We start from the raw sequence: 16,586 nt of genomic DNA on the forward strand, positions 1-16,586 counted from the left end.
AGTTTAATAATTCAATGAAGAGTCTGATAATAGAGCCTGACATATAACTGAGAGAAAACCACTCCAATTCCAACAATAGTCAGTCAGCTAAGCCATCACCCAGGATACATCTATTCCATTTCTTTTCCATCTGAGTTTTGCATATCTCTCTACCCTCCTCCAATAGTGAGTCAGCATTCCACTGGCCACTGAGCATGAAGTTTATTCCCCATTGAGCTACTTCAGGGGTTACCCACTTGGGGTTTTTATCCAAAACAAAATCGTGTACATCTGCAAAACTTTGTCCTAAAAAGAAAATGGTGGACAAATGCTAAACCTTTGGTTCTCACCCCCCGCCACAAGCCTTCTGATAAATTTCCCTTTCTTCATTCCAAAAGTGGGATAGGAGTATTTTAGGATTAAAGAAAAAAGAAAAAGAAATAAACAATGAAAAATAAATGTCTCTGCATAAGCAATGGCACTACTACCAAACAGACTGAATGATAATTCTTACAATGAGGACAACGAAAAGTAGGCAAAAATTATACTTGCCTTCTTAAATCTCATTGAACTCAGAAGAAGATAATCCACTGTTTTTGGATTGCCTAGTGTGTTTAAGAAGTCAGCAATTACAGATTCATAAAAAGAAAGAAAAATGCAGACAAACTGATTGAATAAGACTCCCCATATCATCTGTGCAAATGAATGGAGAAACAGCTATCTGGCTTTCAGTGGGAGATATTATTTAAGAAACTATGGCATAGCATTTTATTTGCATACTTATTTACTTACTGTTTTTTATTCCCTCTGAGCAGATTCTCTATTGCCTCATTACTGTTTGAAATTATTACAGTAGTTTTAATTAGTAGAAGTTTTAATGGGTTGTCTACAACTAGTTTTCATGCTGAGTTTGGAGAACTCCCTGTGCAAAACAGTGCAAACAAGCAAGAGTTTGTAGAAGTCTTCTGAAATTTCCTCTGTGAATTTGTCTAATCCTCTTTTAAAGCTACCCATGTTGGTGGCTATTGGCTGCCTCCTGTGGGAGCGAGTTCCAGAGTTTAACTATGTGCTGTATATAGAAGTACTTTCCTTTTTCTGTTCTGAATTTGCCAACATTCTATTTAAATGGATGTCCAAGAGTTCTAGTGTAGAGAGAGAGAGAACTCTTCCACATCCATTTTCTCTATCCCATGCATCATTTTAGAAACATCTATATTTTCATTTCTGAGGAATTATATATAATGAAATGAAAAGGATATTTAAAATAACTTTTGTAACAAAAACTAGAAGCTTTTCTTTTGGGAATTATAGTGACCTAAACTGTATAGAAATTTATTCATGCTGCAGCAAGAATGTTACTTGCCCCAAAATGGAAAGAAGCAAAAGTCCCAGCAAAGGAAGAATGGATACAAAAACTTATGGAATATGCAGAAATGGCGAAACTTACTGGAAGAATAAGAAATCAAGATAACAAACTTTTTATTAAAAAATGGAAATGGTTTATTGAATATTTAAAGATAAATTGTAAACAGATAAGAACATTGGCAGGATTATTGTAATAACCTGTGGTTTCACAAGAGTATATATTTAAAGAAGATGAATAAATGAGCACATTAATTTGGATATGCAGAAGATATTTAAAATAAATTTAAGGAACTGCAGAAAGAGGGGGAAGGAAGTCAAGTTTTGAAATGTTGAAATGATTGTAAAATTAGTGAAATGTATAAACTTGAAAAGTATAATCATTTTAAAAAATAAAATAAAATATTATTTAAAGCGTTTATTAATTTTCCAATAAAAACATCCAATTAACATATCAAATCAAATAAAATAAAACTAAAAAACTAAAAAAAAGGTCCAATTGTCTTCCAAATTGTAATAATTTTGTTTTGACTTCCCACGGTCTGAATTTCGAAGCGCATAGTCCTGCCTCTCATCATCCTCAATGTTGTTCATAATTCCATGTCCGATTTTTCCCTTCCACATTTTGACTCTGGTTCTACGATCCTCATTCATGTCAGAAAACAGATACTTTTTTTCCTATGGAGTGCAGATTTGTCCGTATATTGTATTCCTTCAGCTGTTTTTTCATTGCACCACTTCATTTAATTGCATCCGGTTTCAAAGTTCAGTCCAGCTCTTTGAGAGTTGTTATTTTGGCAGCTCCCAGATCATTAATCTTTCCCGTCCAGGTGTTATCAAAGAAACAGAGAGAAATTTCCTTCTGTAACCTCCTTGTTGATTTATCTTAAACAGACTGTTTGCAGTGTAGCCATATATCAGACAGTTAGCAATTGGCCTTTCGAATCCTCCCAGTCCCCCCTCCGGGCCCTGGAGGGGGGCTGCCAGACATCCATTTAGCCCTCTCTCTCGCTCGTAATAAAAAAAAAAACATCTTTTTGCAAACAGTTGTATATGTAATATTGTTTCCAGTCTTTATAACCAACCATCCGTTGGCTCCTGTTTCTCTTAATCAGGGAAGTATTTCAGATATTCAGTAACGACGTAGTGGGTAGAAGCCATTTTGTCCTCCTTTGTTTTTGTCTTTAACAGACATTTCCGGTCTTAGAAGAGAAGTGGCTGCGAGTAGATCCCAATTATATATGAAATTCCATCTGAACTCACTTTTTGAAGAGCAATTTAAGTTCTTAATGAGGCTTGGCATGCATTACGGATTGTTGATGTTAAGGATAAAAGAATGTGTTTTTTTACAATACCAAGCCCCTCCACATTCCAAACGTCATGATGAGTATCTCTTTGAAGTTCGATCTTTTGCACCAGAGACTGTACATACTGCAGGTTTTTTCCAGCTTCTTCAATTCAGAGCGTGTCTGTTTGTTTTCCAAATCTTTATATTTTCCCAAACAGATGCGTCCGGCTATGGGATGGCGTCGCAGGAGTGTCAGCCGTCCCTAGCTCCGTGACCCAGTGCCCCTGCCATCTGCCACATCAGCAATCTGGGGCAGGCCGCGGGTCGTCGAGACAGTCCTCCCCTGCCCTGGGGAGGCTGCCAGGGCTAATTACCCCCATATCAGCCCTGAATTATCAGAACGGCTGAGGTCCGATTGTGTGGGATCAGCCATTTTCCACCGCCAGAAACAGGAAGTCATCCCAAATTTCAGCCCAGCTGGTGTTTGTTGCAGGGGAACCTGTGCAGACTGGAACTCTTCAGGGTCAGGCCCCAGACTTGGTTCAGATGATGCCTGAGACAAACGATCCGGTGCAGATTGAGACTCCTCTGGTTCCGAGTCTGAGCCCAAGTCCCAGGCCATCACACAGAATTTCAAAGCTTTCTCAAATTCAATTTACTTTCAAGTTAACCACACTACTGATATTCACTATGACTTGAAAGTTTTAGGTAAGAATAACTTTGTGAAGTAATGAGACATTTGGGAGCATGCCTAAAGGGAATAAGAAAGCAAATAGTTTTTCTTTTTTTCTTTTTAAAAATCACATACGAGACAAAGTTTTTCTCCAACCATTTGTATTGATGTTAGTAAGGGAATTACACTGCAGCGTCTTACTTGCACTTTTTTCAACTTATAAATGCATGTGTTGTATCCTTAGCCATTAGTACACAATTCTGTATTTAAATTAACATCTGATTAAAGTGCATTTTTATTAAGTAGTAAACTATTTCAAAACAAGGCTTCCGACATTTGAAGCACATTTATATTGGCTTAGAGGACATTTTTCATGTTTTTTTAAATCAACTTGCTACAATTCAGCTTAGAGATAAGAGTTATACCAATTAAGATAAGAATTCAAAAGACAATTGGATATTGTCAGCCTAAAGGATGGTGATTTCTGCTATGCAAAGGGCTTAAAAAGGCAAGTAGTGAATTTTCTTATTCATTACTGACCTCATTGTGATTATCTTTATTTTTTTTAATGAAGATATGTTTGAATTCATAAATTTCCATTAATTCCCCTTGTATGATTTATGCAAACATCTATTTTCCCTCCTCCCAGTTCTACATTAAAAACCCTATATGGTTAGCCTGTTCAGTACAGCACCAGTTTTCATTTTAAAATCTGATACAGAGGGTTGAGAAACTTTTGAGATATAACAGAAGGTGGAGCAGGGGGCTGCTAGGGGTGTGTCAGTTGCTCCCCAAAACCCAGCCTTCTTCCCTGTTCCACTAGCAAAAGTAATTTTCTTAATTTATCCGACAGTAGTTTATTTGTTTTTAATGGGCATTTTGCAGAAAATGCTTGGTTGATGTTGTTCTCATGCTAGAATAAGTGCAATCTAACTTTGGTCCACAAAGATAAATATTACATAGATTTCCTCTTGACACCCTTCTTATTAGTTATGCCTTCCCTGTGGAATGCCCTCCCATCAGATGTCAAGGAAATAAACATCTATTTGACTTTTAGGAGACATATTAAGGCTACCCTGTACTGGGAGGTTTTGAGTGTTTCTTGGGTTTTTTTGTTTTTAATGTTTTATTAGAAACTGCCCAGAGTGGGTGGGGCAATGCATTCAGATGGGGGGCATATAAATGTTGTTTGAGTCAACAAAAGCTATTTATTGAAATGCTTAAATATTTAATCGAAGAACTCGCAGAAACTGTTTTCCAGTGCTGAAATCCTATGCATTTTTACCAGTGAGTAAGCAAGCTACAATGAAAACAATAGGATTTACTTCTGATTAGCTATGTGCTAGCTCATAATGTTTGTGGGGAGCAGAGGCATAGCATAAAGAGAGGATTCATTTTCTTCTGTCCCCATCACTTGTTATTCTATTATTCTATTTGCACCTATCTGAATTTTGCAATGAAAAACTCAGTGTACAACCAAAAACTGTCTACAAAAAATGCTTATATTGGGGGAAAGTATGCCTGAAAATGGACTCATTGGGGGAAATAGCATATTTGCACATTTGGCAAATGTGCATTCAATGTGTATTATAGGAGATTGCATACCAAATTGCTGATGAGTTTTTGTGAGGACCTTCATTGCGAATTCCTAGAGCTGACTGGGGGGGAAAGATGAGAAACTTTGAACTGCTTCAGTCAGGCTCTTCTAATGTTCATATGACACACACGGTAAATAATGAGCAGTTCATGCTTACTTGATGCAAGAAATATTTCACATTTGCACTCTGGTGCCATTTTAGAAAGTTTAGCATATGTTCCATTTTGGTTGTGTAAGAGTCTGTTACCCAAATGTTTTGCAAACTTCCATACCTTCCAAAGGGAAGCAAAATATTTAGATCCTACCTGCTTCTTTACTATAATCATCTATTAAAAGCCCAATGCACCTATATTTATATTTGGGGTGTGTTTGTGTGTTAATAAAGGCATGTGAGATTACAATCTTAATATAGTGGATGCTCGGGTTGCGAACGTGATCCATGCGGGAAGCACATCCGCAACCTGCAGCGCTGCATCTGTGCCCGGGCGGGTAGCGATTAGGTGCTTCTGTGCATGCCCAAAGCACCATTTAGTGCTTCTGCGCATGCGCAAGCACCGAAACCTGTTCCAGTTCCAGGTTCGGTGCAGTGCGCAACCCGAAATCACACAACCCGAAGCATCTGTAACCCGAGGTATGACTGTAGTATTGTCTGAAATTTATTGTATTTAAAATTTGAGGTTCAGGTAGAACTCTCCTCTCTGACACCACAATTTCTAAATGCAAGGTGTTTTTTCTATATCCAGCCATGTTCTCTGAAGTGATATAGTCGTGGAAACATTTTACAACCTCATCAGCTGTTTATGTGAACCCAGACACCAAAGGAGACCAAAAGTACAACAACAACATCATAGTATCTTACCCTTTATCTACAGATAAAGGGTGGCATAGTATGTTGTTGTGGAAGGCAGTTCACAACAGTTCACAGCATAGAGCGCTGTTATTTTAAATTTGCTTAAGTATAGCTATTTTCAAATTATTCACATTGTATTTCTTTTGCTATGTTCCAGGCCAGCCTTTATGCAGGAAGTAGGCGAAAATGAGACAGCTGTGACTGAATTTATCCTCATCGGCTGGTCAGGTCGACCCAAGTCAAGGATGGTTTTAATGACAGTTTTTATAATTTCCTACTTCATAACAGTTCTTGGGAATGGACTTATTGTTGTGGTAGTGATATGTGACCCACGGCTCCACAACCCCATGTATTTTTTCCTCTGCAATTTGTCCATTATTGACCTCTGCCTCACAACAACGTCACTCCCACAATCTATAGCCAACTGCTTAGTGGATAGGCCTGTAATGTCTCTTGCTGCATGCTATACACAAATGTATTCTATTCTCTTATTTGGTACAACTGAATGTTTCTTCCTGGCTGTTATGGCTTATGACAGATACATTGCCATCTCCAATCCACTGCGCTACACACTCATCATTAACAGGACAGTATGCATCATGTTGGCCACTTCCACATGGATAGCAGCCTTTCTTATAACAGTAGCACCTTGTCTTGCTAAGCCAGCTAGGTTTTGTGGAAACAATGAGGTGGACCATATAGGATGTGAATTCAAATCTATGTTTAAGCTCATTTGTACAGATACCTCTATGAGCCAAATAAGTGTATACTTCACCAGCACTTTGTCACTAATTATTCCCCTTAGTTTTATTCTTTTCTCCTATATGCGCATTCTAGCAGCCATTGTAAGAATGCACTCAGAAGGAGGCAGAATGAAGGCTTTCTCTACATGTGGGTCTCACCTGGCGGTAGTGACTATGTACTATGGCACAGCCATATTTGTCTACCTTTTCCCTCAGAATGAGAAGACTCATGAGATGGAAAAAGTACTTGCAGCATTCAGTGCAGTGCTTACACCTGTGTTTAACCCTTTAGTTTACACACTCAGAAACCAGGAAGTTTTAGGAGCACTGAAGAGACTTTTAGGTAACAAAAAGCCAGGCATCACATACTAAACTTGTTTATGCAGCTGTTTTAGTTGCAATGTTCCTTCATAATGTGAAGCAACATTTCCTTGATTGTCCCATAGTGTCACTTCTTTTTACTGTTTTTGGCAATGAAATGGAAATACACTACAAATGTAACAGGAATGTAAAGTTAACGTTCATGTTATGGCATATCTTATCCAAAAATATAATTACCTACAAAATGTGAACTTAGCTGTGGTGTTATTTTTATTCTCCCTGTCTTATAAACCTATCAACAGCTTGATCTCTAGCTCAGCAGAGTCTCAATATTGGTGGCCCCTTCTTGTATATAGAATTTGCCCAGGAATCTCAATTAATGGTCCTTCAATAAGAACACATATTCCATCTTGGGTGCTTCACAAGTTGGATATAATGGTATAAACACTTGCTAGTTCAAGAACTGAAACTCAAAAATATACTTTTGGTGAAAATAGTGTTTGCATCTCAGCAGCAGACTGACAGGCTGTTACCTGCTTTTGGTTCGCTCCTAAGACGGGCTTCCTTTCATTTTAGTTGATGTGTTCTATCAGTTTGGGTGGGGAGCAGACATTTTGCCTGAATCCACCAAGTGAAATAAAAGAGGAGGAGAAATATGATTTTCAAGGGAGAAGGAGGGGGAATTACAATTGTCACAAAAAGATTTTGCATCATTCATGGCTCGTGACTGAAACATTGTTGTCACCAATCCATGAGTACTACACAGATCATTAAGAGGTGGTTTGCATCATGTTGGTCACTGTTACTTGGACTTTCATAATTATTGTAATCCCATGTCTTGATAAGACAGATAAATTGCTTGGGAAAAATGAGATTGACCATGTAGGATATGAATTCAAATCTTTCTGTAAGCCTAGTTATATGGATACTTTCTCAGAGTGACAAAAATTGTTCTGACATGGTTTCTATTCTTTATCCCTATTACATACTTTTGGAAATGTAATGTTGACTGCCTTATTTTTCTTCAGTGTCATGCTCAGTCAGTCAATTTATTGTATATAGCCAAAGGCCTTCACAATGAACAACAGGGGGCAACAGCAAGGTATTTCTCTAAAATCACACCATAACCTTTAAAGTCTATGGTGTAAAAGCCTACAGCATAAACATTTACAGCATAAAAAATTAGAACTACAATGCACTAACATAACTGGAGCAAAGCTTCTTATCTTCCAGTCCAAATTTGGCTACCAGTTTGTAGATATTTATTGGCTAAGAGTTCAACTATCACTGGGGGGGGGGGGGTTAGATTGACCTGAAAATCAATAAAGAATAGGAGACTAAAAAAATCTCTGAGCACTATTTATAAATTTATAAAAACAATTAACAGTACATTATATTGTCAACCTGCTTACATCCATAAATGCATTTCCTTTCCATATGAGCTATTTCAATGTATTTCGCCTCTAAATATGCTGAAGGCATCTGCTGAAACCTAAGTTCAACAAAGGCTCTATATAATTGTGAAAAAGTCAGCCTTTCAAGGTAGTAAGGCCTTGAATGGTTGTTTTTAATTTGAGGGTATCAAATAGAGTAACAGGCAGAAAAAAATGGATTTTAAAAATTGGTTAGCACCATAACTGAAGTTCCAAGTTCACGTAAACTAAGTGATAAATATTTATTCATTTGGAGATTATAAAGCCTAACATTGTCTTGACACTTCTGTGCCGAACTTCCTGTCCTTAGTTGCTCCAACCAGCAGAGCATGGTAAGAATATGGTCTTCAAAGGTCTACATCATTTAGGCTAGATCAATTATGGCTGCTATCAAGGGAAGACCCAAAGTTCTAAGATGAGCTGGTGGGGTCCCATGAGGTGACAGTAGGAGGCCCTGTAGGAGCCTGTTCATGACACTTAGCATGTGGTGGTGATCAAAACCTTGGGATTTACATGTTGAATGCTTAAAGTTTTCTTTTTTAAATGTAAAACAAATTAGTCAATGGAGATTCGTTCATGTGGGAACCTACAAAGAAGAAATACAAGTCAGAAATAATAAAGTCATCTTCACCTTTACCTATTTGTAGAAATGACTGTGATTTACTTGTATTTATTTACTCACACGTAAACCTGAATCTATATTCTATAAATAAAAGGAGTCACGTAAAACTATAGAAACATCAGACCAAGGGAAGTCAGGAACCATAAATGCTGTAGCTAATCTCAGGCATTCATTGTGAGACCTTTATTTGAAGAGGATTTTTAAATGTATTGATAGATGAGCTAAGATAAGAACTGCTCAGAATTTTAGGGACATATGTAAAGTACTAGCTTTTAACATGACAAGAACTTTACTATCTATGTTCTGCCTTCCGAATCCTCTTGAATTACCTTTGGGTCATTTTGCAGATTTATGCTAAATGGAACAGCATCCTTAACGTGGGGGTTTTTTTTTGCAGGGGGAGGGCGAGAAATGCTCAATGCTCTGAAGGATTTTTTCCACGATTCCCCCTCCAATCTTCAGTGAGTAAAAAAACCCCAACAATAAATGGTAAGCTATTTTGTTTATTCGTTACACATTTTTTAAATATTTGTGGTCACTTCATGAGGCTTGGCTTAATAGGTTTCTCACTGTTCTTGTATGGACTAGCATATTTGTGCCATGAAGTATTCCAAATTACATCTTACACATTTATACATTTTCTCTTAAGACCACCATTTCAGGGAATCCAGTTGAATGATCTAAATTCAAAATGAGGGGGAATCAATTAAACAGCAACCAGAAATACTTTCAATCAATTGCAAACATTTCATTCTACATACCTTGGAAATCTGTTGGCGGAAGGGAATAAATCCACTAAATAATTGTGTGGAAGCATCCAGATATAATAATGAAATAAATGAATGCAATTCTATATTTTGCTACTCAGAGGTCCCATTAAAATCAATGCTTACTTGTAGAAAAGTTGATATAGTATTGCAGTCAGATAAAAAAGTCCACTTGTAAAGGTACTATTTCTTCCAAATGGAGGTCTCATATTTCTCATAGGAGCATAAGTTTTGTCATGCTTTGTCATGCATTGTCAGTTCAGTGCTTCTAGTCAGCGCCTCTCACTGTCAAAGCTGGTGTTACATGAGCTTTTCACAAGCATAACATGAATACACCACCTATTCTTCTTTGTTCCATCTTTGAAGTAAGATGTTTGAACATTACACACTTTGACCATTACAAGCATAGTAGAGACAGCCTTGTACAAATGAATTTCATTATGACTATTTCTCTGTAGACTCAGTGCTTGTAAAGGAAGTCACCTACTACCTCAACTCTCTTTATATTAGAAAAATGAGTAGTGTAGAAATGTCTTAGAAATTTCATATGGTACTTCTGGTGAATGACATCTTTCTTTTCCTCTTGGAAATTATTTTAATAGGATTAAGGGAACATTTATTTAAAATTTGTTTCATTCTGTATGGTTGTCTAGAGCTACACATTTGTTGCAATTTCTACTAATTTTCAGTTTAAGAATTTACACATGCAGTGTAAGGGAACTTTGCAGCTTCTGTTATAATATCAGTATGATGGCATTAGATTAGTAGAATTAGACTAAATCAAACCTAAGATCATAGAATCATAGAGTTAGTCACATTTAGGTTTTGTTGAAATTCATGGGACTGATGGCTAATTTTTCACACTGAATTCAATGAAACCCAAGTACTACTAGCATATTAGACCTGACCAGGTTTTAATGATTTTATAATGGCTATAGAAATCCAAATGGCATTTGATTTCTTTTGCTTCAGGTAACATCCTGATGCCACAACTAGGAGAACTGAATAATACTGAGATAACTGAATTTGTCCTCATTGGATTCTCAGGGAAACCCAAGACAAGGATGGGTTTAATGAGCTTTCTTATCTTAGCCTACTTGGTGACAATAATCGGAAATGGACTCATTCTTTTTGTATACGTAGCTGAGCCCCGGCTTCATAATCCAATGTATTTTTTTCTTTGCAATTTGTCCATACTTGATGTCTGTTACACCACAACGTCAGTCCCTCAAGCTATTGCCAACTGCTTGGTGGACAGACCGGTCATGTCCTTTAACATGTGCTACCTTCAAATGTACACTGGCTTATACCTTGGATCAACAGAATGCTTCCTGCTTGCTGTCATGGCTTATGACCGATATATTGCCATCTCCAATCCCTTACGTTATATGGTCATCATGAACTGGAAAGTTTGCATTGCTTTGGCAGCTATCTCCTGGGTAGGTGCCTTCATGCTCTCTATAGTTCCTTGTCTTGCTAACCCAGCACGTTTTTGTGGACACAATGAAGTGGATCAGATAACATGTGAGCTCACAGCCCTCATGAAATTAATTTGCTCAGATAACACTGTGGGCCAGCTTGTTATGTATTTTACAAGCAGCTTCACTCTCCTCTTCCCCTTCTCTTTCATCCTCTTTTCCTATTTACGTATTATTGTGGCCATCCTAAGGATTCATTCGTCAGGTGGGAGGTGGAAAGCTTTCTCCACCTGTGGTTCCCACTTGACTGTGGTGTGCATCTACTATGGAACATGCATATTCACCTATCTAAAACCTCAGTCTAAGGTGATGGAAGAAAAAGACAAAGTTATAACTGTGATTTATGGAACCGTTGTTCCTCTGTTAAACCCGCTAATCTACACACTGCGAAACCAAGAAGTGAAAGGTGCACTTAAAAGGCTGACTGGGAAGAAACAGAGATCTCAGCATTGAATCTGTATTTATTTATTTATGAATTCATATATATATGTGAAAATCTACGAAAGCATATATATATATATATATATATATTGCTTTTTTCTTTAAAAAAGGGGGTACTCTCATTTTCCTACTCATATTGAAATACTGCCCCTCACTGAGGCCAAACCTAGATTCACAAAATGTTTAGGGATATGCATATCCCCGCATCCACCCAGAAAAAAGCACTGTATGTATATATTGTGTCCAATGTGGTTTCCACTTTAGAAAGACTATTTGGGATTTCAGCCTAAAGGTCATGAAAATGCCTGTCTTTTGTATTTCCTTAGGGCCAATATAGACCAGATGGGGTTGGTCATATTTATGGTTCATGTGTCTGTCATATTACCAAACAAGGTGGGGTGTGTGTGTGTGAAGTTTCTTTTATGTCAAGAGTTGTGCTTGGTTTTATAGAGCTGAACCTTCCTCACCCAATTCTGTTGCTTCCTACACATCTCACTTCCAGTACATCAGCAATTTACTGGTGGAAGAATAGGATGTGTGTGAGATGAGAAGGCTCAGTTCCATACTTCCATTCAATAGGTTTTAAACAGCCTCACCTTGCCTTCACTTTATATGATAATGAGGCAGACATGTACAAATTCACTCTTCTTCTATCTGCATTTGCCCTATTTCACATGATAATTTTGTCCTCAAAATAATACTTATTATTTTCCCCAAAATATATCAGCATCATCAGCATCACTAGTGTAAAATTAGGAAAACTCATTTAAACATGTTTTTCTGTATATATCTACTGTAAGTGTTTTACTATATGTATATTGGGTCTTGGGCTATCTTACCCAAAGGTTTCAAGCTAGAATAAGCCGATAGAAATATAATTTTTCTCTGTCTTGATACACCAAAATGTAAGGAAGAAACAAACTGTAAGGAGCATTAACACCCCCCCATTATTATATATATACTTTCCAGGTGCAGGTATATATCTGCGTATGTAATGAGCCAATAATAAAATTATAAGTTATCAAAAGTAACTTTGTTGAAATGAGTTTATCATAGTCATATTTACACTTTGGGTTGGGGGACAGCAATCTAAGAACTAGTAATTGATTAAAGTGAAATGTGTCTTAACCAGTGGTTAGAGATAATGAAGCAGTCCATAACTGTAATATATAGTTACTGACTCACACTTGCATGCACAAAAGCATTAACTTGCACCCTGAGTGACTCTCCAAAGCCTTTGTGCTCGCTCTCACTCTCTCTCACATTGCATTGGAATGTGTTTATGCCTACACTCCAGATAGCCATCACCAGTCACGGCCCACCTGATGCCCCGATCCTCCAACTGGGCGAGAACAACCTTGTCATTTGAAAAAGTACGGACTTGATTTTGGCAGCAATCGCTGACCTGGAACAACTGCAGTCTGCATCTTTTGGTCGTAGCTCCTCCCACATTGTCAGTGGCGTGGCACAATGAGATCAGCCACCTAAACTATGCCCTTGTAAAAATCAATAGGGCCTTGCGACAAGTAATGCAGCATCTTCAGCGTCGCATAATTCAATACCCAGACATTAAGCCCAATATGCCCAAATTGTTTCATCCTGATGGTGTCCATTTCTCCCCCTTGGGAAATGAGCATTGGGTAAAACCTGTGTTTTGCGATGAATCCACCCCTGAATAGACTCTGTCGTGCCTCAGTTGCCCCAGAAGGGGGGGGGGGCTGAGAGGGATACACACCCAATGCCTATGCCAGGGGTCAGCAAACTAAGGCCCGGAGGCCGGATGCAGCCCACCGGGATTGTAAATCTGGCCCTCAGACCCTGTGGACCCTGCTGCCTACGCGGTCAGTCCCCACACTAAACTAGCACGGCATAGGGGCCTCGCCACATGGGGACAGATTTCCACTACGCTGGCACGGCTTCGGAATGGCTGCAGGAAGTTCCTGCAGCCAATCTGAAGCTGCGGGAGCCTCTGGACGATGCCCCTTCCTGCTGAGGCAGCCATGTATGGCCAAGAGCCAAGCGGAAGGAAGCAGCAGTGGCGGGCAGGCTGCCTCCACCACCCAGGCCAGTGGCCTGGGCTCTGCGCCCTGCGGACCCCTGGCCAAGGCAGAGGACGACAACACTGCCAAAGAGAAGGCGGCAGTGGTGGCGGTGTGAGTGGCGGCAGGGGGTCCTTTCAGGAGAGGGTCTGAGGGACTCCTGAAAAAGTTTGTGGAACCCTGGCCTATGCCAAAGCTTCCTACATCTGAAATCAATAAAGTTGTGGCTGTTTAAATCCCAGACAGTTGTGTCCATTCATTTACCACTCAGCTATTAGGCACGCTGGGATGGGGGACAGCGACTGGGCATGCAAATGGATCCTTAAAAAAAGAAAAAAAGCAAGTTGAGTGCAAACTGAATGTTTGGAAATTTAAATAGATCACAATGATTTGCATTTATTTATTTATTTATTTATTTATTTATTTATTTATTTGACAAACATCTGTAAACCCTTTACTAGGGAAAAGAAAAAGTAGTTTTCAAGAAAATCTTTAAAAATAGGTTAAAATGCCAATGAAAAGCCAAATATTGAAAAACGGGTTCTGTTAAACAAAACATAATTTCAAATAAAAAAAGAATTTTTAAAACTCTTACACCTACTAAAATCACAGGGCTGCACAGGCTATTTAGAACAAAAGCATTTTCACACTAAAAATAAGTGTAGATGCTGCCACCTATACTTTATTTAACTGGATTCATGAGGTGAAATCAAAGCAAATCTTGATTTCTTTCTAGTGAACTCAGTGGAATTCCTTTTGATTAAATGGGTGAGGGCTATTCTCTCTGTTTGAAACATAGATGGTCTTGTGATCATTACTTCAGATTTATATGTTGAATAGTTATCAGTGGTTCTTGAGTGCTCTCGAGCAAATTAATCAGTAGAGATTAGGTCATGTGGGAATGCAGAAGGTTAAAGCAGAAATCAAGAACTAATATAAGGTTACTCCTGTTTACCTGAAAGTAACAATGCTTCAAGATGCATTTTCACTCAGATATAGATAGATCCAGCTGTTCAAGAATGGAAGATATGTTTCCTACATAGCTATGGTTATTGGATGCCCAGATTACATAAGAAAAAGAATTTGTAAAGTGAATACGTTGTAGCTAGTTTGATACCTTCATTGTATAACTTTCTTTTTAATTTGCTAATAGTGGATCAAAAAGGATCAATAAAATGGATTCTTAAAATGTATTGGTGTGAGTGCACTAGATTTGGAATAACTTTAAGGAAGAATTTAAAATATTTATTTTTAATCTGTAAAGAACTCCAATTTAGCTTCAAAAGCTCTTTCTCTCACCTTTCCCAAGTCTCTTGAAATTATTTTTGCATCATCCTGCTGTAACTCTGAAGAAAGGGGAACTACCACATTGCACCAATATTTTTTAAGCATACTGTCACAACTGAGCAGATTATTCTCACTATTTGGAAGAGGTAACTTTCTCTTTTAATTGAGCTTATTACTTGTATTCCACTTACTTATAACTTGGTGCAGCATTTTACATTAGGCGCTGAACCTCAGTTCAATAAAACTTCATTAGAAGTGTTTTATTGTTATTATTTTTCATATTTATTTTATACATTTTGTGTTTTTATGTTGCAAATCTCATTAATTTTGGATGAAGGTAAGTTAATGATAATAATAATAATAATAATAATAATAATAATAATAATAATAATAATATGCCTAATTACATCTCTCTCGCTGAAATCAAGTGGACTTTTAAGTTTTTAACTTATACAAAGTCTTACCCAGTGAAATGATTTTGAAATAACATAATATTGTGTCATTTTTCTGTATATGTGTGCTTGTGCAATCTGCAGTGTCATTTAGCTTGTAATTTTGCAGAAGAGGATAAGGAATCAACAACCTGCACCTGAAAAGGATGATAATCAACAAAAAAATAAATAGGGATACTAAAATAGAATACCAGTCAATTCAAAACAAAATATTGGTGGAACTCCCTAAGATGGCGGCTGTAACAACTTCTCCTTCGTGAACCCTCCGGATTACAAACCTTCTATAGCCTTTTATAGCCTTTTACAGCCGTCTTCATAGCTGTTTTTATTAGACTTTTAATTATTTTACCTCTGTTAGAAGTTTTAATCGTTTTACTTCCATGGCTGGCTTGTTGGGGCCAATATACATATCAACAAGGATATTCAAACCTTCTGCTGAGAAAGCCCGCAGCTGATTAGTAACGCCGCCTTGAAGACAAGGTTATGTTGAGCAGTGGAGGAGGAGGAGTAGAGAAGTTGCGCCCATAAAAGATAAGTTCTCTTTTATCTCTGTTTATCTCTACTTTGAACCTCTGTAGTTAGTGAGACAGCGACAAATGGGTCATGGCAAGCGACCAAGATCTGCTGAGAAAGGTTGCTCACCTCCAAGAGTAAAGCAGTCAAAGCTTGAATCTCCCCCACCATCTACTAACAATAACAGCAAAACAGAGCAAGTAATTGTTTCTGCGGTTGAAATATGCAACCGCTTTTGGCCTCTGTATGATCAAGGAGAGTTGGAAAAGCCAGCTGATCCAGCGGGGGATGGAAGCCATAGGGAAGCCCTCCTCCCTGACACCCTAATTACATCTCCGCCATTGAAACGGGACGCATTAGGGCAAACTGCCCATGAATTAGTACCTGATCAAATACAACTGGTAATCAGGACTTTAAGCTTCATTTTCAAGGAATTGGAGGGGATTTCTTTGTCATTGGATAAACTTTCACGGGCCCTTCTGGCCCATTTACCTTCCTCAACTGAGCTATCTAATTTGCATCAATCTCCTGTGCAGCTTGTAAGTGCCTTAAAGAGACAACCTGATCAGAAATCTCATCTTAAGAGCTCAAGATGCTGGCCGCCACTGCCCCAAAGGAATAAGCAATCCTTGATTTTTCAACCTAATAAAATATGTCTATCCATTTTTTCCCGTGATGCCCCCAGACTTAGGTGGAATAACCTGAGGATGGCTAAAGGGTACCTACGTGATTTGTTAAATA

The 16,586-nt window shown here is 38.1% G+C and overlaps 2 protein-coding genes across 2 annotated transcripts; both read left to right on the forward strand.

Annotated features, from left to right (window-relative positions):
* Window positions 1-5,916: 5,916 nt before the first annotated feature.
* LOC310691655 (olfactory receptor 13H1-like) lies at window positions 5,917-6,864 on the forward strand (the record flags this gene model as incomplete). Its single annotated transcript, XM_083471515.1, has 1 exon — window positions 5,917-6,864. The coding sequence occupies one exon, from the start codon at window positions 5,917-5,919 to the stop codon at window positions 6,862-6,864; it is 948 nt and encodes a 315-aa protein (XP_083327641.1).
* A 2,459-nt stretch (window positions 6,865-9,323) lies between these two features.
* On the forward strand, window positions 9,324-11,566 carry LOC310691656 (olfactory receptor 13H1-like; the record flags this gene model as incomplete). The annotated part of the gene is made up of 2 exons (XM_083471516.1): window positions 9,324-9,357; window positions 10,608-11,566. Exon 2 carries the CDS (start codon window positions 10,619-10,621, stop codon window positions 11,564-11,566), a length of 948 nt encoding a protein of 315 aa, XP_083327642.1. The 5' UTR covers window positions 9,324-9,357; window positions 10,608-10,618.
* Window positions 11,567-16,586: the final 5,020 nt, after the last annotated feature.

This window comes from Podarcis liolepis (genome assembly GCF_965112155.1).
Source record: "Podarcis liolepis genome assembly, chromosome: 13".
Classification (NCBI taxonomy): Eukaryota; Metazoa; Chordata; class Lepidosauria; order Squamata; family Lacertidae; genus Podarcis; species Podarcis liolepis.